The sequence below is a fragment of the Pteropus vampyrus genome, unplaced genomic scaffold (genome assembly GCF_000151845.1).
Source record: "Pteropus vampyrus isolate Shadow unplaced genomic scaffold, Pvam_2.0 Scaffold680, whole genome shotgun sequence".
Taxonomy (NCBI): domain Eukaryota; kingdom Metazoa; phylum Chordata; class Mammalia; order Chiroptera; family Pteropodidae; genus Pteropus; species Pteropus vampyrus.
Window position 1 is genome coordinate 346254 of NW_011889461.1, and position 23635 is coordinate 369888.

At 36.5% G+C, this 23635-nt stretch overlaps 2 protein-coding genes and 1 pseudogene across 14 annotated transcripts in view; 2 read left to right on the forward strand and 1 right to left on the reverse strand.

Annotated features, from left to right (window-relative positions):
- The window catches only part of LRCH3 (leucine rich repeats and calponin homology domain containing 3), a 98113-nt gene extending 84425 nt beyond the window's left edge, over nt 1–13688 (forward strand). For 8 of the 9 annotated variants that reach the window (XM_023526036.1, XM_023526039.1, XM_023526038.1 and 5 more), the window contains 2 exons: nt 4148–4225; nt 6370–6897. In XM_023526036.1, coding sequence (XP_023381804.1) covers nt 4148–4225; nt 6370–6504 — 213 coding nt within the window. In that variant the 3' untranslated portion in view covers nt 6505–6897. Of the gene's footprint in view, nt 1–4147; nt 4226–6369; nt 6898–10655 lie in introns of those variants that run through there. The other variant, XM_011385275.2, reaches the window with a different exon arrangement.
- Nucleotides 13689–14273: 585 nt separating this feature from the next.
- IQCG (IQ motif containing G) overlaps nt 14274–23635 on the reverse strand; it is a 55787-nt gene continuing 46425 nt past the window's right edge. For all 5 annotated transcript variants that reach the window (XM_011385291.2, XM_023526035.1, XM_023526032.1 and 2 more), the window contains 3 exons: nt 17106–17237; nt 16264–16365; nt 14274–14893 (listed from right to left, as the gene is read on the reverse strand). In XM_011385291.2, the coding sequence (XP_011383593.1) occupies nt 14759–14893; nt 16264–16365; nt 17106–17237 (369 nt within the window). In that variant the 3' untranslated portion in view covers nt 14274–14758. The remainder of the gene's footprint in view (nt 14894–16263; nt 16366–17105; nt 17238–23635) is intronic.
- Nucleotides 20084–20849, forward strand: LOC105309181 (annotated as a pseudogene).

The window sequence follows — 23635 nt, forward strand, 5'->3', positions numbered from 1 at the left end:
AGAGGAGCAGTAGCTCAAAGTCAACTATACTTCCAAAGACTTGAAAGACTTGATTCTGGTCCTAAAGGTAGTAATTAAGAGAATAAAAATTGATGCACTATTTGGCAATACCAGTAAAGGAAGGGTAACTCATACTTTGCATTCCTCCAAATTTCTGTCACCTGAGTTAAGAAAGAAACAAATTTAACAATTAAAAAAAAGGACAAATCTGTCATTCTCCATTTCTGGGGGTAACTTAGGAAGTAGCAAGGAGCTAGTGTAGAAAGTGGAATTTGACAGTAAGAATGACTGAAGTTCTTTACTTTGATTACCAGAACACAGCGCCTTACATTTAAAAATGTAGAATACATATAGGAGAAATAAAAATATTTTGCAAATATTTAACCACTTAGAGAAATAAAATACATGGACCTTCTTATTAGTCAAAGAAATATCAGTATAACATGAGATTACAGTATTTAAAAGTTGCTAGCAAAACCAACAACAAAACTTACTCTTACTCATATTTTTTGAGCACCTCAAGCATTCTTACAGGGCCAAAAGGTACAGAGATGAGTTGTAAGTCCATTCTCTCAAGAATATTAGTTTCTCTTAAAAATATATTCACTCTTGCATGAAATAGTGTCCTTGACACTTAAAAGCAAGTAGGCCTATTAAATAAAATGGTTTAAGGAGGGTATCTTTTCGGTTCATAAATGAACTGTGAAGTTAAAAAATATGTAAAACTTCCCAAATTATAACATTGGGGGTAAAAAAATGTTTTTTGAATCAACCAGATGAAAATTGTTCAGTATTTTAATTAAAAACCAAACAAAAACTCATACTTTCAAATCGTGGTAATGATTATTATGACTAAGTCAATATTGCTTTAATGGAGTTTCTGTTACAATACTAGATTTCAATATAAATATTTACACCTTTTTTCCTTCTTATGAATTGCTCTTCCTCATATTAAACTACTTTGTCCCTATTTTGTTCTTTTGACCATACCAAGAGCTTTGTAATTTACTTTCTTAGAGATTTTTTTGGGATGAGAATATAAAATTAAAGCCAAATACAAATGAAAAACCATAGCAGTTTCTTTGTGGCTACATTAATGTATGGTGATTTATTGTAATTTTTGGACAACTGGCTAACTAGAACTCTGAGTGTAACTTAACAGACACTTTCCTGATATATTGTATGAACCATGATTTCTTTCTCTCAATTCAAAAAATGACCCCTCATTGTAAGGGGAGGTCTTATGTCCAGGCATTTTTAAAGAAATGCAGAACAGCATGTATGTTTGCAACCATTAGATTGTAATTCATCTTTCTTTGTTATTTTGGGAGGATCATTGATATTTGGTCAACTGCTGTTTGGTTTTTCAGTAGGCATAGGTATTAAGTAGTATAGTTCACGTTCTTAAAAGTGCACGGTTGAATCATATCAGAAATCAGTACATGATGTGGCCATATCATGAATGAACCATATCACCAAGCAAGATGACCTGAAAAAACTCTGAATCATTTTAAATTCCAGAATAGAGAAATTAGTTTATTGTTCCTTTCAGTATAGATTATGTTCTTGTTGAAATTACTTTCTTCCTCAAAACCTACATAAGATTTCTTATTCATATCAGGTTGTACAGTATAGAAATAGAACAGGCAGTTTGTGGCTATCCAAAACCATGTGTTATGTCACCCGAAACTCTGGAAAAGCTTTTGGGGAAAGCAGGTTCCTATGAGATTTGTCTTAAGGCAAAATCACAAATCTTGCACTCCAACATGATAGGGAGTCTACACCCCAGGGCCCTTTTGACTGGCCATTCCATTAGACACATAGAACAGGGATTTGTAGGTTGGGACTCATGCAATCCTAGGGCTTCCAGGGCTCCGTGAACTCCCTAAAATTGTGTTTATGTGCATTCTGCTCAAGAGTAGATTCACAGCTTTCATCAGATTATAAGGAGTTGTATCCCAATTATGAAACACTAATCTACATCCCTGGAATTTAGATAAATGCTAAGGGAAGGAATTACTGGAGAGAGGGATGATGGTCCCCCACTCCTCTTCCCCTTCTTAAGTCAGAAGTCTGTTCACTGCAGGGAAATCTCAAAGGAAATGTTCTATTCTACTCCCCACCACACCACACACAGACACCATTTATGTCTTAGGAGGCTAATAGTCATGGAGACAGTGCTGAGTTAGACCTCATGATCATTCTGAGCGGTCTTTTTGTCTGAGATGGTGGTGATTCTTGGACTAGTTTTTAAGTTAGCAACATGAACTCTATCCTTTTATCCTTCTTTTGTGAAGAAACAAAGTTGTTTTTCTGCCTGTATAGTCAGAGCTATTGCATTCTGCCCTCTCATAGTTGTTGGCATCTGAACGGTAGAGTTTCAGAAATTTAGGGGTCTTTCTTTTGTAGAACAGGTCTCCTTTTATTAGTGTCTCTCATCCATAGTGTCCCTGTGCATATACCTCCTGCCTGCTTGCCCAAACTCATATCAGGATCCTGGTTTGCTCAAGTAAGGTCTCTTCCTAATAAGAGAAGTTAGTTACATTGTTTCTACTTCCATTTCTACATGCAGAAAGAGGAAATTTCTAGCCAATAAAAATTCTCCTAAGTGAAAGCAGTTGTCCTGTGTTTAATTTGCCTAACTTCTCTTTAAGTTAAGCCCTTGTCATAGTAGCTTTCGCCACAGTGACTTTTCTCTTTTGCCTCAGGTCACCTTACCTCCCTCTCTTAACTAGCCAAGAGTTTAGAATATACAACATCACTTTTCTGATGAACAACCTACTTTTTTTACATATAAAAAGTGGGAGAGAAAGAGCCCCGCTTCATTATGAGTTAGCCAGTGTGAACCCCATGATTGTTTTTCTCCTGTTAAATTGATCATGATTCTACTATCTGTTACACCTTTTTTTAAAAAACTTTTTTTTACTTTGTTTATGAAGAATTTGGCATAGTCAAGAAAAGGTGCTCCCATAGAAACCTGATTTCTTTCTATCCTCTTTCTCAACCTTTTTGAAAGTTTTTCAATTTGAATTTTTTTCAATTTTCAATTTTAAAATTATTATTACTTTTCATCCATTTCACTTGTTACCTTATCTTTCATAATAAAGCCAGTCCTAGCCCTTGCTTCCTTTCTCAAGTCAAGATAAAAGTACCTTCAACCACTGTTATGTAATATCTTGTTTCCCCTCTTATTGTGACAATATTCCATTTTTGAAAAAAAAAAAAAAACAAAAAAAACCCCAAGATATTTATAAGTGAAATGTTTTCTGAGATGGTCCAGGCTTTTACCTTTACAAAGGCTCCAAGTCAGTGTTCCTGCAAATGTTTGGCATCCATGCTTGATGCTTAAACATACTGAAAACTAACCAGTGAACTTGAAGAATTGAGTTTGGTAATCATTCTGAGAAATGGAATTCATATTTTTTCCTTACATTATAACCTATACCCACTAGGCAAAAACTTTATTACAACTTTAGGTCATGTGATACAATTCTGTGTTTTTAGTCATTAGAGATCATTTCAGAAAAACTAGTTCTTTAATCCAATCTTTTCAAATTAAAATGTTTAAAAAAATTTAAATATTGCCATTGGGTAGAGAAATGATGCATCTGCAGCATATTCATGAGCAAAGGCTATTGACTTTTTTAAAAATTACCTTCTTTTAAAAAGACTTAAGAGGAAATGAACCAAATTGTTAAGTGTGGTTATAGTTGAATGATGGGGCTGTGGGTAATTAATTTTCTTGCTTTTCTTCTGAATTTTCTTTGTATGTATTGTCTTAAAATGGAAAAAAGAAATTAAACAATTATCCCTTTAAAATTTTTCTATATTTAGCACCTGCCTTAAAAAAATCAAAGCCAAATGTTTGAAGTAAGGAATGGTAAACTGTGGTCCAAGGCCATCACCTATTTTTTAAGCAAAGTTTTATTGGAACACAGTCCCAATTATTTGTTTATATATCGTCTGGGTTGCTTTCAGGCTCTTAGCAGAATTAAGTGGTTGTAATAGACTATATAGCCCTCAAGACTAACCTGACCCTCTGATTCAGAGCACTGAGTTTATGAAACAATTGGCAAGAATATTTTTACAGTTAGCAAAAGTTTTCAAACTTTGGTAGTAACTTACACCACATTTTTTTCTTTTGCAGCCTAAATTAACAATGGCAAAGTGCAGGCGAAATGTGGAGAATTTCTTAGAAGCTTGCAGAAAAATTGGTGTACCTCAGGTAATAAATTTATCATTTTTTTATGTTGCTTAAATAGACTTGGGTATTATTTTCCTAAAATCTTTCAGAAATGCAGGTATCTAAAATCTTATAGGACTAGCTCTGAACTAAGTTGATATATTACTAACATGATTTTGTGTTACTACAGTCAGTCAACATGCTTTTGAGTAGTTTCCCTTATTTCTAAGGCCAAGAAATCATGCATATAAATTTAAATATATTGTAAAAATTAATGCTAAGTAATCAAAAGTAGTTATTCTGATATTTTTCTAAACATTCCCACTCACTATTTGACTTGTATACATCTTTATACACAGTAGTCTATGCTTCAAAATAAGTACATGTCATATTGAGAACACTATTGGCATCAGTTTGAACACTTTCTTTAATATTTTAAAAAATGTTTACTTTGAAGTCTTAGACTTAGAGAAATTCTATAAATACAGCACAGAGTGTTGTTATATACACTTCACCCAGATTCCTCTACTGTTAACATCTATATAAACATAGTAGGTCATCCAAACTAACAAACACCAGCACCATGCTGTTAACTAAATTACAGACTTTGTTCAGATTTCACCAGTTTTTCCACTAGGCTCTAATACTTTGGAATTTAGCACATAAGAGGCCATTTCTAGGCATTTGAGATTTTTAGGCTATTGAGATTTATTGCCTCCAGCTTCATCAGTTATAGCTTTATTAAAGCTCTTTAATAGTATGAAAAATTAAACTTTATAGATGTGATTAAAAGCACATGAACTTGATATATTTTTTATTTAATTACTCCTTTAAAAAACAGTTACATTAAACCAACTAAGCCTGATACTCTTAAGAAATATTATATTTAATGAAATTCTATATATAAATTTAAAGAAATAAACAACATTTGATATTTTTTTTTCATTAACCACACCACTGCAGTGCCTATCAACATATTTTATCCAACCTTTAAGGAGGAAAACATGTTTCTTCTATTGCCTTCTTAATTAGCTGTCAGTAACCCAGGAATGGCCCCTGGACTCAACAACTTCTCTATTTCTCTTGAAGTTAAGCCCTTGTCTTGATAGTTTTCATGACAGTAACTCTCTTTATCCAGTTCACAATTCCTGTCTCTTAACTGAGTTGAGAAGGTCACATCACTTGTGCAATGAGCAACATTCTCTTTCAGCTTTTTCACATGTTCAAAGTGGAAGAGAAAGAGCCCTGCTCCATAGAGCAATCTGCTTTAGCTAGTGTGAATGCCCGTGGTTATTTTTTCATCTTTTATTAAGCAGATTGTGATAATACTATTTATTTTTAACTTTTTTCTTTTGTGTTTTTTTAAGTTGAATTATAATTGAAATTTACATTTAGTGATAGTTCCTGTGAACAAATTCCAAGAAAATTTCTCATTTTTTATCATAATAGTTTTCTAAGGCTCATCATCTCTTTTAGACTAAACCATTTTTAAATATATTAAGAGAGCATTATAAGGTTTCTAAACAAATAGCACGCATTTTCTCCATATTAATAAACAGGTTCTAATATTCAGGGGCATACATTAACATTCAGTGCTTCCCTTCTGTCTCCCAAAGACGTCCCTACCTGATCGTCACACTACACAGAATGTCCCGTACCTGCCCCAGTTCCATACCACAGTGTCTTTGAATAAGAGAAGGTGGCATGGGTTCGTGCAGGGAATGGCAACCAGAGAAAAAGATACAATTGATTTAAAAGAGGCCCTGCAAACATAGAGGAGAGTGCCAAAAACAGCCCCAAACAGCAAGACATGTTAGCAGAATTAGCTTGTGTCAGACCTGTTAAAGTGCTGTTTGCCAGGGTTTATTATCGTCATTGTACCTGTACTCTGGGCTTTACAGAACCGTCATCTGTCTCATTTAAAGTCCATACACTGAAATTCTTTCAGAATGTACTTGCCATCCATCAGCAAAAATACAAAAACAATATATCTTAAAGCATGCATTTAATTCAGCATTTGCCAAACAGTGGTTAACAGTATTATTTATTGTGGGCCAGCCTACCCTTGTTCCTATCAGAGCTATACTATTTGAAGGCAGGAGATAGAAAATATATAATTTTAAAAGACTTGATGGTTAGACTGGGGTTCCTGACACATCCTTATTCCTCTCCCTCCTCCCCACCAGAAAGAGGAAGTAGACATTCCACATAGGCCACCTCTTCCTCTCTTCTGCCTTCCACCCTCGTCTCTGCCACCACCAGCACCACCACCACCACCACCACTTTTAGATGGGTTCCTGTTATGCTGCTGTTTCTGCTAAACATTAGTCATTTGCTTAGAACAAAGTGAAGGAAAATGAATAAATACACTTGTAGATTCAAACCAGCATTCTCAGGTCCCTGTGCTATAGAAGGAAAGAAGAAACCTGTGCTTCCTCTTCTTCCTTTGTTCTCCCCTGTGTGTGGGCATTCTGACTTACCTAAATGTCCCCATTTTCTCTGTTTGAGTTGTAATCAGGGATGTAATAATGATTGCTTTTGAAATTGTATAATATAAAATTTCATATTATAAATGTTAATATCAAATTCTATGTCAAGAGTATGTGTAAAGGCAAACAATTTCCTTCTCAGTGTAACTTTTAAAGTGTTTACAGGTTAAATTATGAATGAAACATTGAATAATGTGATTATTAAAAACTTCTGATAAGATTGGGCATATGGGTATTCTCTTTATTGTTATGCTTTTATTAAATATGTTCCATTCAAAAAACTATAATGGGTGATAAAAATTTCTATTTGACTCCAATATCTTACATCCTTGAATTATATTTTATGTGTTAAAGAATATTTTCCTTTTATCGAATCCAGTAATGTTTTTAAATTTATTTAATTTCTTAATCCATAAATGGGAAGGTTTGGATGATCTCAGAGGCTCCTTATGTCTGTAGATTCATTTTGTACGTATTAGTAAACTGGACTTGCTTAAGATGGGTTTGACTTGATTTTTAGAGGACCACCGAATCTTTTAGTATACCTGGTTTCCAGGTAGTAAATTGCCCTGATTATTAGGTGTTCCTTCTCATTTGAACCTTCTTGATTTACTTGGCTTTCTCAAAAACCTCTCTCCTCAGCCTGCTCCCAGGTTTGGTCCTTGCTTTCTGACCTTTTCTTTTTTTGTTAATAAGGAGAATGAGAATCCAGAAAGAGGTCGCTTCCCACAGGCCTTACAAGTCTGAGGCCTCACACAGCCCTAAGCCAGCATTCAGTTCCGTTCATTGTGTCCTGAATGTTCACACTACTCACCAGCCAGCCAATTTATTCCGCTATTTCTTGGTAAAATCAAACTCGGCACAAAGAGGATTCTTCATAGTTTTGTTTTCCAGCATTTTGTTTTTGTTCATCATAGTAAAAATGTTATGAGATGTGTTTCTTTGAATATGATTGAGATGATCATTTGAATTCTATACTCAAATCTGTATTTCTGATCCACTGACTTTGTTTTTCTGTTTTCCTTTCCTGCTCACACTCTGGACAGGACAATCTTTGTTCCCCTTCTGACATCCTTCAGCTAAACCTCAGCGTTAAAAGAACTGTTGAAACACTACTTTCTCTTGGGGCACATTCAGAAGAATCCAGTTTTGTCTCTCTATCTGTCCAGCTTTTGGGTTTTGTGGCATTTTACTGTACTTTAATGTTAACTCTCTGTATGCTTTATTACTGGGTCTTCCCTGTCTAGCAGAAAGATTGCATTCCAGTGATTTTCCACCTCATTCCTCTGCTTGGTAAAGGAGGTTTGTTTCTCATTCAGAAATATTTACATATGTGCTTTTTTTCTGGCCATCAAAGAGCTAACCAATAAAGTAGATAAATCCTTTCCTCATATGTCCAGATGAGCAGTCCATCACATTAGTAAGCATTTATGATTACTAACAAAGAGTAAATGACCAGCATTTTTTCCCCCTGGTCATTTATCCATTCACCTGGACTGTGGCCATGTTTCTCTTATAAGTACTCAACCACTTCTACCAATACAGTCCTGAGACTGTTCCTAGAATATGACTAAGAACTTTATTTCCAAATGGCATAATAAAATTCCCATTTGGCCATTTTCCCATGCCTGAACACAACTTAAGTGTTGAAATTGTGAGTTGCTGAACCTTTTCAACAGCTGCTCTTAAGGAACATAGTTGTACCCTTTCTGGTTTGTGGGGTACTTGGTCACTAAGATCTCTGCACTGACTTGTGCCCTTAAATCTCCCTTTAGTAGTAGGCACAGGTCCACATCAGCATTTGCTCTCTGGGCATCTAGAAGACACTAGTCATTTAACCTTAATTTGATCAGAATGTTCAGTCCAAAGATCATGTAGTTTCCCTAGATTGCTATTCTGAGCCCAGTGTGTACATTTAAAATAGTACACTAAAGCAAATGATTTGAAGCTGACCTTTCAGAGGTAGGCACATGTCCCCTATTTACTGTGTTATCTTTAACTGAGCTTCACTCCTAGAATCCTGTTGAGAATTTAAAAAATGGAATATATGTAATTCCCAGTATATTTGAACCACCTTAGTAAGTGAACTTGTATTTTATAGGCTGTTGAGGAAATTATATCTGAACAGTAGCAGGTAAAGTATTAGGCAGCAATCTCAGTTGTGCACCCAAGGCAATGAATTTGTCTCTTTCAGGATACTTAGTATGTTAGCTGCTAGCCTTAATGCTTGAAACTACTTTATACTTGCTTTCAGATTCTAGTTCTCAAATAGTGTTTCTGAACATTCAGGCATCTCCTGAACTCTGTTAACAAAATTTGACAACTGAACTCAAGTATAAAGGGAGATCACAAGGAACACAACATTCTGTTGTAGAAGTCAGCTTAAAGGTCTGATGCTTTGATTTTCTCCCATATTAAATGGGACATTTATTTACCACATTAAATACTGTGTACTGTTAATGCCGAAACATTGAACACTGTGTTGAAAAACTTCAGTTTTATATAGTAGTGGTGCCTTTAAGAGTTGGGGGTTGTTGTTTTTAAGATTTTTCTGTCAGAGATCATTCAATTTTGTGGAGTTTTGTCCTTTTAAAAAACATCTGCTAGAAAATACATTGTCTCGTGTGTGGTTTTGAGAGGGAGTAATTGTGTACCTTTTCAGAGCACAGTGTTCCCTCTAAGCCAGCAGAAAGGTAAATGTGCATCTGGAAAGCATAGCTTCTGAGGGCATGTCTAAACCACAGGCCACAGACGCCACAGGGCACTACTGAGAAAAGATCAGGGAATTTTCCTTAAGAGCAGCTGTTGAAAAGGTAGATAGTTTTATAAGAACAAAAGATTGCAGTTACCTCATTTTATCAGATAAGTATTAAATAAAAAAAGTAAGGACAAGTACCAATAACTCTTCAAAATAAATACTTGTATATATTTTTTTATTGCTCTTGTTTTTGTAAAACTTCCTAGTAATGTAGTACATGCCAATGAAAAGCTGAGAAAAAGATAGTCTCTTTTGAAATAGAACCAGAATTCCACTTTTTGTCCTTTGTAAGAGCAGTCTCTTTTCTTTCCAAATACTTAGTCTTAAAAGAAAAACCAGTGATAGGTTTCATTCTTAAGATATGCCTTTTTCTTATAAGAAAAGATTAACCAAACAACTTAATGAGGCAAACAAGATAGAAGTATTTAACTTCCTTAAGCAAACATGTAAACAATTTTCAAATATATGGTAATTAAGATGTTCTTGACTAAGCTCACATCAATTTTCCAGCATAATTTAATCCATTAAATACCAGGATATGAAACACTTTAGTTTTTTCACATATAGCTTTTTTTTTTTCCTCTAATTCAGATGTTTAGTTCAAATTGGGCCTTCTATAAATAACCCAAAGTAGGGGGAAGTTTCTCAAATATGTCTAAATCTCAGGGATATACTTCAGTTTCTTCCTATTATCCCTGTCTAGTATGACAGCCCTTATTTTCAGAGTCAGGATTGTAATGCAGAGTGAGTGATGGCATGAAACAGTCTTGCATTCCTACAGTATGTAATTTCCAAAGTGCTTTCTCCTGCAATATTAAATCTTTCAGACTTGAGCTGTCTGGTATAACTTGTAATTGTTTTTCTATTTAAACCTGCCTCAGTTTACTGCTCTGCATTGCTCTTTTATTTATCAAAGATGTTGCTTACACTCCATAGTATTCTGTTTATCCTCTGTTGTGTGTATAAGTGTATGTAACTTGTCCATTTTCCACTTTTCAAAATGATCTGTATGTACTTTTAGTTGTATTAATAAAGTAGCAGTGAGTGTCAATTACCATCTCTGTGTAACTAATATTAAGAGAGGTCAGTTTCCCAGGTACTGACTTTTCATATCTCAGTGGATTATTAGGAGGGAGAGAAGAGATGCTTATTTTTTTTTTTTCATCCGTGTTGTTCATCCTGTTTTCTTTTGTGTTTGTTTTTATGTCACGTTGTCCCATTTCAGGAGCAATTATGTTTGCCTCTCCACATTTTAGAAGAGAAAGGTTTGAGCCAGGTTGCAGTGACGGTCCAGGCTCTCCTGGAACTTGCCCCACCCAAGCAACAGCAGCACCAGTTATCTGCTGTTTAAGGACTCCCAGCACCTTGGGCACTGACCTGGCCAAAACGGAACAGGACAACGTGATTGCTGCTGCCAGCCATCTGCTTAAACACAGCTCTTACGTGTTCTTAAAAGGGACTGTTTCCATGATTCCTAACAGGAATATTTTGTTTCATTTCTCCATTTTAGGGGAGGTTATATCCATTTCCATTGAATTGTTGATGAAGATAGATTGGTTTTCACAAACGAAACTTAATTCTGTCACTAAGAACCCAATACAAAAGCCTAAACTGGCTGTGCTTTCCTAGAGAGCAGGCTTTTTTCACATACCAGAAAGAACATCTTCTCAGAAGGATATTTTGCTCTCTTGAAGGCACAGACATGCTATATTATCTTCATCTGTTTCCAAGACCTCTAAGAGTCCACTGGTTTCTAACTTGGTTGTTCATTAGAATCTCCTGGAGCATTTGTTAAAATACAGATTCTCATTCAGTAGTTCTACAGTGAGGCCTGGGTATCTAAATTTTCAACACACATTCCAGGTGTTTCATGTAGTGGACACCATTGTTCCAAGCTAGATATTTGTATGATTTGAGAAGTAATAACTCCACTGTGTTTTTCAACCACGTTTAAAATCAAAAGCTACATTACAACCACTTGGACTGTTACATCCAAGGCAAAAATAACATAAAACTGGGTTTTTAGACAAAAAACCTTTTGTCCAAAGCAAAGCAAAACTAATGTAGAAGGCCTAGATTTTGCATTATACTAAAACAATGAAAGATGCAGTTGTATATAAAGCCAGTGCCTTAGGCCTCCCCCAACTCTAGTCTGCCACCACGTAGAAGGTGGCTGTGTCATCCTGCTGTTATCTCAAGATTATAAATGTGCACTCTACACCCGGGCTGCAGATCCTTGGGCTAATCATGTGTGCTATGCAGAGTCATTAGCATTGACTTCATTGAGCTCCCATCCCCCCACGCGGCCCCCAGGATACCTGGACCTGTGAACACCTTCCAGTCATGGTACATACACTTCAACTCCCCAGCTAATGGAAGATTATGAAAACAAAGCAAAAAGATTAAAGGAAAAGCCAAGATTCTTATACTTCTTTTCAGGTTTTATATTTCTGCCAGTTTCTATGGCTGAATGAAAGCACTTGTGGCTTCTTTAAAACAGCTTGCTGTCTTTTCATCTAGCTCCACCACTAGAGCCTTATTTGCTTAGTTGTAGGTGGCATAAAAGGGTCCAAGGGCTTGGGCAACACAAAGCCAGGAGCCTTTATTCAGATTAAACCACTGGGGTCTTTCTTCTCCTGTTATTTTGAACTCTTTTTAGTTGTCAGTGACATCTGTTGGTATTCACTACCTTTATAAACCAAGGAAATAGAGTAAGTGAACATAGTAGTTCTCTAGGTTTTTTTCTGCCGTTAACTGTTTTCTTTACCAACGCATGCATTTGAGTATAATGTTCTTGCTCTGATCACATAATGCAACATCTAAAAGTAACTTCGGATAAAATCATGTTGAGTAGCTGGTCAAAATAATGTTTTGTTCTCACAAGGAAACAGGTTCATCAGAACATTGTACTTTGTCCAAGTTTAAAATTATATAACATAAAACATCTAAGCTCAAAGCTCAGCCCTTCAGGGTCCTCACAGAACAAAAGTAAAATATCTTTTAAGTGCTTAAAGCCAGATCCACTGTATTTTCTGTTCCGAACACACCCACCAGTCATTTGACTTGTTTAGAATATAGCTGTGTATATTTTTAAACTATAGGTATTTTTCCTTCTAGTCCACATTAAACCTCCAAACAATTTCCAAATTATGGAGAGCCATTTGAATGAAACTCAGAAAAGGGCAGGACTGTTTGTCACATATCATGCAAGGACTAATCCCAAAAGACATAAATATGCAACATTTAGAACTAATTTTCCTATAGAATAAATGGAAATTTCAACTTATTTCAGATTTTACACATCACATGAAACCTTGTTAATGTATTTTTATCAAACTAATTCAAATTTACATTTCAGTTATCAGAAAAAAATTGTGTACAGTTTTAGTTGATAATGAAAGAATATCGAATATATTGAATTTCTTTTCTGTGTCAAGATGCAAAAACAAATCATGATGTTTTTGTTGGACTTTTTTGTATTCAGTGTTTTGTATGTACCTTTTTTTAACTGAAAGTTTAACATTTAGCCTTGCTAGACTCCAGTGTAAGATGAAGATGACTTTGTAACAGTTCCGCCTGACCATTTATTTGTGAGTTTCCTACTAAAGCAGCAGCCTCCCCAGTGCTGAAGTGTGAAGGAAGAAAAGGCTGTGTTCCCACCCACCTGGCCCCTGCCAGCTACAGAGATTTTAAGTCATCAGATTTTCGGGCTTTCAAACTCATACATGCTTAGCACTCCAAACCATTTTTCTCTGGAAACAGCTCATGGAAGGAGGGACCTTAGTATTGGCTAGAACAGAGTAGGAGGCTTATTAGTTGGTCACTTTAACAGCTTTTTAAAATACATCCTTGCAGCTTAAACAAGGAGTCTAATTTCTCTTACTTGCTGCAGCTCAGTGGTGCTTAATGATGAGTGACTGTGCTGATGAGTGTGATGAATTTTTTAAAACTAAGCACTTAAGTGGTTATAGAAATGAAGGAAAACATGGATATTTGGAAGCCTTTTTATATACGTATTGCAGTGAGATGGTTTACAGCATATTTCATTTTCTGAAAATGTAAACATGTAATTAGTAAAAGATTTTGTAAAACATTGTCCTATATTTGTATGTCTGTAAATATAATGCATAAGTTCTAAGTATAAATATGTCAATATCATGTATGTTATTTCTAATTGCCTGTATGCCACCTTACACATTGACATTAAAATAAAAGCACTTCATAGCATGAAATAAAGGCTGATTTGAAAATGTTCATACCTAAAGCATGGTTTTCTTGGCAAAAAATGAAAAGGTATCTAATTCCTTAAAGGAACATCAGTAGAAGCTGGGTCCTCATAATAGATCAAAATGTACTTTTTAAAGGAAGTATAGGTATCAGTATTGCCCTGTATTTGGAGTTAGATATAAAGCTTAACCCATGAAACATGTGTGACACATTTGGGCAGTTTTTCTCTCAGAATTTGCCAGCTGTGCTATAAGAACAGCTTTAGCATTCCAAGACATTCTATTATTAAACAAAGCAAGAATGACCCAGTGGGCTCATTCTTTTTTAGGGGAAGAGGAAGAATGACAATCGGCTTTATGTGCCAGACATAGGTTAGGTATTATCACATACCTTATCTCTTTGCATTTTATACCCCATAAGGTGAGAATTGTTGAGTAAATAAGCAATCAAAAATATCTCCAAACTAATCTTCCTGCAGACCTGTGTCCCCCATCTTGGGTTATCCTAATGTCTCATTTCTTTATAATTTATTTCCCTACTTATTCTCCCAGAAAAGGTGCTGAAGCAGCTTATAATAAGATATGTATTCTGTCACCCCCAATAAAAACCAGTGATAAAAAAGCAAGAAGCAACCTTTATTAAAACTTCACTGTGTACATGTTACATGAGACACTTTATAAACATCATCTTGGAATTCCTACTGAACACTTATGCTCAGAAGAGTCTTTCCATTATAGACTAATTGAATAAAAATGAGAATCAGACATTACAGATATTACTGGTTTTAATGCATCACTGTGAGCCCATGAAATTTTTTCTGATAGAAAATTTATCAAAAGGTGTCTTTACAAGGCTCTTAAAAATGGTTCTTCCCAGCAAAATTTTTTCAAATTATAAAGGAGCCCTAAATGAATAGTATAATCCTAATTCAGGGTTTGAAAACTAATATAGCAGGCAAAATGAAATAACCAGGCCACTCCTGGGAATGTCCAAATAAGAAACAACCTATAGAAGAGATATCTTATGGTAGAAGATGTTTCTTACTCCCTTCAAGTCCTCATCTCCAGGATACCAGAAGAAAAAACAGAAGATACCTGGTCACTATTTCTTGCCTCTCCGCTTGTCTTTGTCTTTGCCTTTACCTTTTGAATCCTTGCTATCATCTACATCCTTCTTAGGCATTCTGAAACTACCAATTTCTTTCCGTACCACAGTGCCTCGCCACCAGGCCTGGAGCTGGAAGAGAAAGCATAATTTATAGTATTCCTGACAAGCTGCATTCTTTCTACATAAGGGGGTAGATTTTGATTAAGTAACAGATGTCTGAAAAATGGTCTCTGAGACAGGAAAGTGACCAAGCACGCTATCCCTACAGCAATGCTCCCCTGTTGTACAGGACCCAGAGCTCAAGCCATGGACTCTAAAGTTCTCAGGGAGTAAAAATAAAGGAATCTAATTAGGCCAATCTTTCCTTTGCTCTTAGAAACATGTCTCCCTTATACTACTGCTCTTTATGAACATCCAACTTTCCCATATCTAACAATTTGAACCAAAAGGGATGTTAGCTACCTGCACCCCAGGCAAAAGCAAGCATTCAATCAAAACTCTGCAGATAATCTATGTGACTTCAATAGACTTCCTGGTGCATTTCATATATTTAATGATTGATTAAAGGATCGATACTCTCAAAAAGGATTTAGATAGTTTCCTTAAGTATCTTAGTCATTAGACACAGCTGTTACAAATAAAATACAGTCTGGGCTACTTTAAAATCAGACTAAGCCCTAAAGACTTCAGAGCAAATCTACCAAAAGAGGTCTTCAGCTCATTCTTATACTTGTTGTTCTCAATGGAGGAATCCTGACAAATAGAAAACACCATAGGAGCTTGATAAATACTAACTGTACATCTGACTCCCAAAGGAATGCTCAAGTTTGGGTTCGGATACCTGTCCCTGAATGTACTTTAAAGCTTACTTTCTTAATCCACCCCTAATATACATCCCAAACTACAGTCTGCATACTATAGGGTTTCAGCAGATACTCCTCTTTCAGGGACAAGGGCAGTCCTCAAAACAGTTTCAGTCTAGCTAATGTTATTTTTGCTTAAAAATATTTCCCAGAATCTGATCTGCTAGTTTCGTCATCACTAATATACACAAGTTCATATAAAACTAAAATATCTCTACTTTTTTCTAAACTACTTATCCCCTTCTCCCACCTTTGAAAACAGCTCTTACTAGAAAGCAGATAGCCTAGGCTAACTTATAAATAGGGCTTTAAGAAGCATAATACGGTTTTAAGAACTTCAAGAGCTGTTTTGGTTAGAAATAGTATTCTTGAATTTGACCTCTGGGCACAAGTTCTAGGTTTTGCTTCCACTACTAACCACCTATTTTTTCCTGGATTAAGAGTTGGAGTCATGTCTTTTTCTGTTAAGTCTCCCTGTATCACAGACTGTTGGCAAATTCCAATAATCACAAAGACCATGCTTCCTCACGTCTCCTTTTATATGTTTGCTAATAAATGAGAGATACTTTGCATTACTCAGTGTTAGGCCAACTATAGAATTGAGAGGGCCCCAAGAAGCCAATTATAGCTTCCTACCTTTATGATGCTCCTTAGTTCCAAGGTATCCTGTTGTAGCTTCTTCCTGTTCTTCTCCTTTTCTAAACGATCTTCAATGATGACTTGTTCATACTCCCTTAGCTGCAAAAGAAGATATTAATCATATTTTACAGGACTCTCTTGGCTAAGCTGTGACCTAGCCAGCCCTGCAATTTTAATAAAAAAATTTAAACTAAAACATGACAAATCTAAAGATAAACCAAAGAAAAGAAAAAACTTACTGGATTCCTATCTTGTAAATATTTACATTTTAACTTTATAATTGTTTCTCCAATTTTTTCAGTTTGAATAATTCAAGTTCGCTTTAAAGTCTTTCATAAAAATGAAACACTAATGATGTGTGATTAATGACTTAAAAATAATGTAATTTTTTTAAAAGCTGTGTACATATACAAATAATGGCCATCTTAAAAAGAGAAATTTGGGAAGTTCTACATTCAATGATGAACTCATAATCAGAAGCAATTGGGACATCATAATTTGCTAATTGTCTTCAGAGGCCATAAAGTAGAAATAATAATAGTATCTATCTCAGGAGGTTGTGAGGGTTACATAAGTTATATATATGAAATACTAGTAAAGTGCCTGGGACAGAGTAAGTACTATCTAAGTGTTAGCTGCCGCTATTGTTGTCTCAATCATCAATGTTGTCATCATCTTCGTCGTCGTCGTCATCATCATCATCATTGAAAAAGAATCCCATTCATTTACAGGCAAACCTCTACTTCATGACCCAAAATACCATTACCCAGCTACTGTAGCTTAGCTACCACCCACTCCTCACTGCTCAGGCTTACACTATTGAGACCCTGCTTTCTTACCGTCCTTGCAAGGTCTTGAAGGTGTGTTAAATCACTGGCCTTAGCAGATTTGAGAGCATTCAGTTCATTCTGTTTCATTTCTGTGTCCTTATCGTATTTCTCCATCCAGAACTCTAGCTTCTCCTCAAGTTTCTATTTGGAAAGAACATTTAAACACTACTTGTACCAGATACAAAACAGTATATACTTATATGAAATCATTTATGTAAGATTCAAGAACAATCAAAACTTTTCTATGGTGATAGAATTCAGAATTGTGTCTACTTATGAAGAGAGGATTGGTTTATTGACTGGGAATGGGGTTATGAAGGAGACTTCTGTGATCTATATCTCTATCTGGGGGGTTACAGGAGCATATATACATAAATATCAAACTATACTTAATATTTGTATACTTTATATTATTGCTCAATTTAAAAATGGGTTAGAGGACTTTTCCAGGTGTCTGGATAACAGAAATTACAGTAAGAGGAAAGGAATAAAGGGCAGGTAGAAAATTCTGAAGGATAAGGAATAGTATCAGACATCTCTTTGATCAATAACACTAAATACAAGTTGAGAAGGGTGCAATGTCTTCAAAACTCTAAAAAAATAATAAATGTGAATCTAAGACTCTATACCTAGCCAACTTAGCATTTAAATGTGAGGGACAGAAAGAATATACCTAGTTTTTCTGAAAGAGTAGCTCAAGAATGTACTTTAGCAAAATAAACTAAAAGATGTATGTATAAGAAATGGAAGAGAAACCGGCAAAATGTATAGTTAAGCTATATAATATACTTTTTAATAATAAATCATAATCTGGAGCTAAAATCCCTAATTAGGCAGTATAGTCTAGTGGAAAGAGGAAAAACAGTCTCCAAAGGCAGACTGCCTAGGTTCAACTCCCAACTATGGAACTCAAATAAGTTTACTTAAATTCTCTAAGCCTCACCTATAAAATGAAAATATACAATGAATGATTTAACATGGGATATAGGAGAGGTAAGTGAAAGCTTTGCCTTAATAAAGGCAAGAAAATATAGATATTAACTCCAGACTTAGAAAAAGAACGAAGTATAAATATATGTTAAAACTTTAAGGGTTACCACCACAAGAACAGAATATATAACTTTCAAACTCCTACAATATGCACCTCAAGAACAATAGACATCAAGAGGAGCCTTTAGGTGACACATAGACATGGAATTGAAAAAAAAAAACACGATTCACAATTATTCTGATTAAGTTAGAACATGTCAATTTCGTGCAATGACATCTTTACCATCTAACTCTCTTTAATATTTTTTTAACAAAGAGAGAACAAGCTCCATGCAGGCAAGAGGAGCTGGCTAAAATGAAGTAATATCAGTTTGTATTTATTGTACTTCTGTTTACATTAATTTCTATTTATGGTAAATGATATCGGTTTTACTTTTATAGTAATTACATAAAAATCTTAATTAACAGTTGTTTAGGTGAGTAATTAGGTAAAAAACAGTAATAACATAGGTAGTGTGCAGATATTACAAAACTATAAAATGGTATGCAAATAACTGGAGTTTGTGCTAGAGCTAGAAATCAAGCAATAAAAATTCCCTCAATCCAACAAGAGTTAAGAAGGAAAGAAACAACTAGAAAGTTTGAAAAGCAGGAAACATAAAATAACATAATAAATTAAGTACAAATGAAAACTCAGTAAAAATAAATTAGGGTAGATTCCCTAGCAAAAGAAAGAGCCCTTCAGATTTGTTTTTAATCCAACTATGAACTTTTATAAAAACTTCCGCTGAAACAATATAATCAAAGCAAAAAGAAAACAGGTTTGGCAATTCATATCTGTCAAAATAGAATTCAAGCCAAAGATAACTAAATGAGAAAGACATATTTTATATTGATCAAAGACATTTCCTATTAAGAAGATATTATAGTTATGAACTTTTATATTCTTATAACATATTTTAGAATATATACAACAAAAATTATTAGAAATATAAGTTGAAAGATCTATAATCATCTTAGGAAACTATTACACTTCTCTGAAATTAATAGCTCAAGTAGACCAAAATAAATATCAATATGGAGAATTTGACAGATTATTAGACATTTATACAACTTTGTACCTAACAGAAAATACACATTCTTTTCACATTTCCAAGGAATAAGTCACATAACCTGAGCATATATTAAGCTCAAATACTAAAAAGCTTCTGCCTAGAAGAGGAAACCATCAACAAAACAAAAAGGCTGTTGTGGAAAAATCCCAAACCAGTCCAACGAAACACCAAGCAGTAACTCGGAGAGAAAGAACTCAGATTTATTACACGCAGTCCCAGAGGAGCTAGTGCTCTGAAGATCTGGGCAGTGGGCTCAGTTGAAATATTGCCTATATATCAGAACTTTTACACAAGCTAATTGGTCAGTTTGAACTCAAACCTTACATGTGGCGTGGGGGGGGGGCGGTGTTGATATGGAGACTACAAGTAGGAACATTGGTAAGGCACAGGAGTTGCTGACAGACACAAATTGTTACAGAAAGTGGGAGCTGCCAGGGGTAAAAATGGTTCAAACAGTTACATTTGTTGAGCAAAAGCCAAGTAGGACAGGTACATTTGTTGAGCAAAAGGCAAGTAGGACAAGGTGCAAAAGAGCTCCACAGTGAGCTCTTGCATACAGCAAGCACATTTACAGAAGCAGAACAAAAAAGCTGATTAGCTGTTAATGAAAATCCTGAAATTTCCTCTTCAAGGCAACCAACCAAATAATAGAAGATATTTGCAAATGCTACTTCCCATAAGGGGTTAAAGTCCAACATACATAAAGAACTCACAGAACTCAACAACAACAAAAAAAAAACAATTCAAAAATAAGCAGAAAACCTGAATAGACACTTCCAAGATGGCCAACAGATATGTGAAAAAATGTTCAACATCTCTAATTATTAGGGAAACGCAAACCAAAACCACTATGATTTTTTTTTTTTTTTGTGGTGTCTCGGAGGCAGTCGGCTGCTTCAGGATGAAGCTGAATATCTCTTTCCCAGACACCAGCTGCCAGAAGCTCATTAAAATAGACGATAAATGCAAACTTCGTACCTTTTATGAGAAGCATACGGCTACAGAAGTTGCTACTGATGCTCTGGGTGAATAATAGAAGGATTATGTGGTAGAAACGACAAACAAGGTTTACCCATGAAGCAGCATGTCTTGACCAATGGCCATGTCTGCCTGCTACTGAGTAATGGGTATTCCTGTTATAGACCTAGGAGGACTGGAGAAAGAAAGCGTACATTTGTTCAGAGTTGCACCGTGGATGCCAGCCTGAGTGTTCTCACCTTGGTCATTGTGAAAAAGGAGGAGAAAGATATTCCTGGCCTCACTGATTCGACTGTGCCTCGTCGCCTAGGGCCAAAAAGAGCTAGCAGAATCCACAAACTTTTCTTTTTTTTTTTTTTCAATCTCTCTAAAGATGATGTCTGCCAATATGTTGTGAGAAAGCCCCTACATGGAGAAGGTAAACCTGGGGCCAAATCACCCAAGATTCAGCGTCTTGTCACTCCTCGCATCCTGCAACATAAACATCGGTGTATTGCTCTGAAGAAACAGCATACTAAGAAAAATAAGGAAGAGGTGCAGAATATGCTAAACTTTTGGCCAAGAGAATGAAGGAGGCCAAAGAGAAATGCCAAGAACAGATTGCCAAGAGACATAGACTTTTTCCTCTCTGAGAGCTTCTACCTCTAAGTCTGAATCCAGTCAAAAATGAGATTTTGTAAGAGTAACAAATAAGTAAGATCAAACATCAAAAAAAAAAAAAACCACTATGAGATATCACCTCACTCCCATTAGAATGGCTATTATCAATGAGACAAGAAATAACAAGTGTCAAAGAGGATGTGGAGGAAAGGGAACCCTCATACATTACTATGGGAGTGCAAATTGGTGCAGTCATTATGGAAATCAGTATGGACACTCCTCAAAAAATTAAGAACAGAGCTCCCATATGACCCCACAGTCCTTTTCTTGGGTATCTACCTGAAAAATTCAAAAACCCTTATTTGTAAATATATATGTACCCCTGTTTATTGTAGCATTATTTACAATAGCCAAGACATGGAAATAACCCAGTGTCCTTCCACTGATGACTGGAAAAAGAAGATGTGATAATATACACAATGGAATACTACTCAGCCATAGAAAAGATGAAATAATGCCATTTGTGACAACATGGCTGAATCTTGAGAATATAATTTTATTTCAGTTATCGTATTATTCATTTCTAGTATTTTTTTTATGGTTTCTATGTCCTTTTTTTTATGCTTACTCTCTCTCCATTGAAGTTCTATTGAGAGCATCCATTCAGCTCCCAAGTCCATTGAACATCCTTAAAACCAGTGTTTTGAACTCTGTATCTGGTAGGTTGCTTGTCTCCATTTTATTTAGTTTTCTCTCCTGGAGTTTTCTTCTGTTGTTTCATTTGCAGCATGTTTCTTTGTTTTCTCATTTTAGTTGCCTTTCTGTGTTTGTTTCTATGTATTAGGTAAATTTGTTACATCTCCCAGTCTTGGTCATGTGGCCTTCTGTAGTAGGTGCCCTGTGTGGCCCAGCGGCACATTCTCTCTGATCACTTGCATTGGGAGCTCTGGGAGTGTTTTTTGTGTGTTGTGTGTGTTCTCTCGTTGTAGTTAAGCTTTGATTGCTGTTAGCATGTCAGTGAATGAGACTGACCCTTGGGGTGACCGGCTGTGAGGATTGGCCATGCCCATAGTGTATGAGCTGCTGTGTGCGGGATGACCCCATAAAGTGGAATTAACCCTAGTGGGCTCGTGTACCTGTTGAGACCACACTAGACCACTTGTGGGGCTTGTCAGGTGGTGCTCTGATGTGGTCTGATGCCATCCTCCAGTCAGAAATTCTGTCTGTTGCCAAATATGCCTATTTCAAATATATGTTCAGTAACTGGGGAAATAACCACAGTTATTGTGGTTATTTTGTGGTTTTGTGGCCCCTTAGGAGGGGCTCCCATAAAGGGTCAGCTGCTGCCTTTGATTGCTCGGGGCAACCTGGTAGGAGAGCTACAAAGCAATCCACCAGTGGTCGCTACCTGTGCTGAATCTGGAGGCAAGTAGGAGAGACCATGCTGCGAATTGTGGCCAGTTGCACCAGGCCTGGGGCAGCTTAGCAAAAGGTCCAGGGCACCCTAAGTCCTGAGGCTGCCTGCCCGCTGTCCGTAAGCCTCCACAGGTGAACGAGTCTTTGGGTGGTAACTTGAATAGGGTGGAGCGGGGACCCAGGAAGTCACCAGGGTAAAGTGAGTTGACTAATGCAGGTTCAAGTTTGGTGCCAGTGCTGAGCCCGTGGCCACCTGCAAGAGTCTCAGATCTCTACTGTATACTCGAAACAAAATATAAAATAAAATACATGTTCACACACACACACGAGTCTCAGATCTCACCGAGGGCAGCCGCTGCCTGTCTTGGACTGCTAAACCCTGAAATTTGTTCAAGAGATACTGCAGCTTGTGCCACTGCTGACTACTCACCCCAAAAATCTGTCCCAAAATGTGCAGGTCCCCAAGGTGAGGACTATTGATTGCTGTCAAATGCCCCCCACCTACCAAGATCGCAGGGTGGGGTTGGTTGCTGGGCAATGAATCTGCCATGGGTATTGCAAGTTGGATGGGGAGGGGACTCAGGGAGACAACAGGGTAGAGTGAGCAGATCTCACCAGGCCAATAGGAATTCAGAATTGGCTGTGTGGGAGAGGGTTCAATACAGGCAAGATGGCACCTGTCTGCAGACTGCACTGGAGGGGTCCTGACAAAGGAACAATGGCAGCTGTACCTTAAGCCCTCGCCCTGATGCTACGCAACTGTCTTTCCCCGTATGTCTCTTGCACTTTCCAAGCTACTGACCCTCTGCTGGAGTCCAGGGTAGGTGTCTGTGAGTGAGTCTGTGTGCAAGCCCTTTAAGGAGGACGTCTGAGTTTTCAGGTTTCTTCCACCTCTCTCAGATGGTCGAATCCCCACTGGTTTTTATAGTCAGATTTTGTGGGAACTCCTCTTCCTAGAAATGGAACCATGGGCTGTGGAGCCCCAGTGTGGGGCTGGGGCCCCTTGCTCCTTCAGGGCCTCTGCAGCCACTCTCTCTCTCCCAGTGCTTAACTGCTGCATGCAACCCAGTTCATATCTCCACTCCTCCTACTGGTCTCGATGTGGCTTTTTCTTTATATCTGCAGTTGTATGTGATACGTTCTTCTAGTCTTCAGGTGATTCTCCAAGTTGATTGTTTTATAATTTGGTTGTAATTTTAATGCGGTCATGGGAGAAGGAGAACACCATATTTACCTAGCCCGCTATCTTAACTCCTCTCCTTGAGAATATAATTTTAAGTGAAAAAAGTCAGGCAGAAAAGGACAAGAACCACAGGATTTTACTCATATGTGGAATATAAAACAAAAAGCAACAAATGAACAAACAAAACAAACTCACAGATACAGACAACATAATGGTGGCTACCAGAGAGGACAGAGGGTGAAGGGAGGATAACGAGG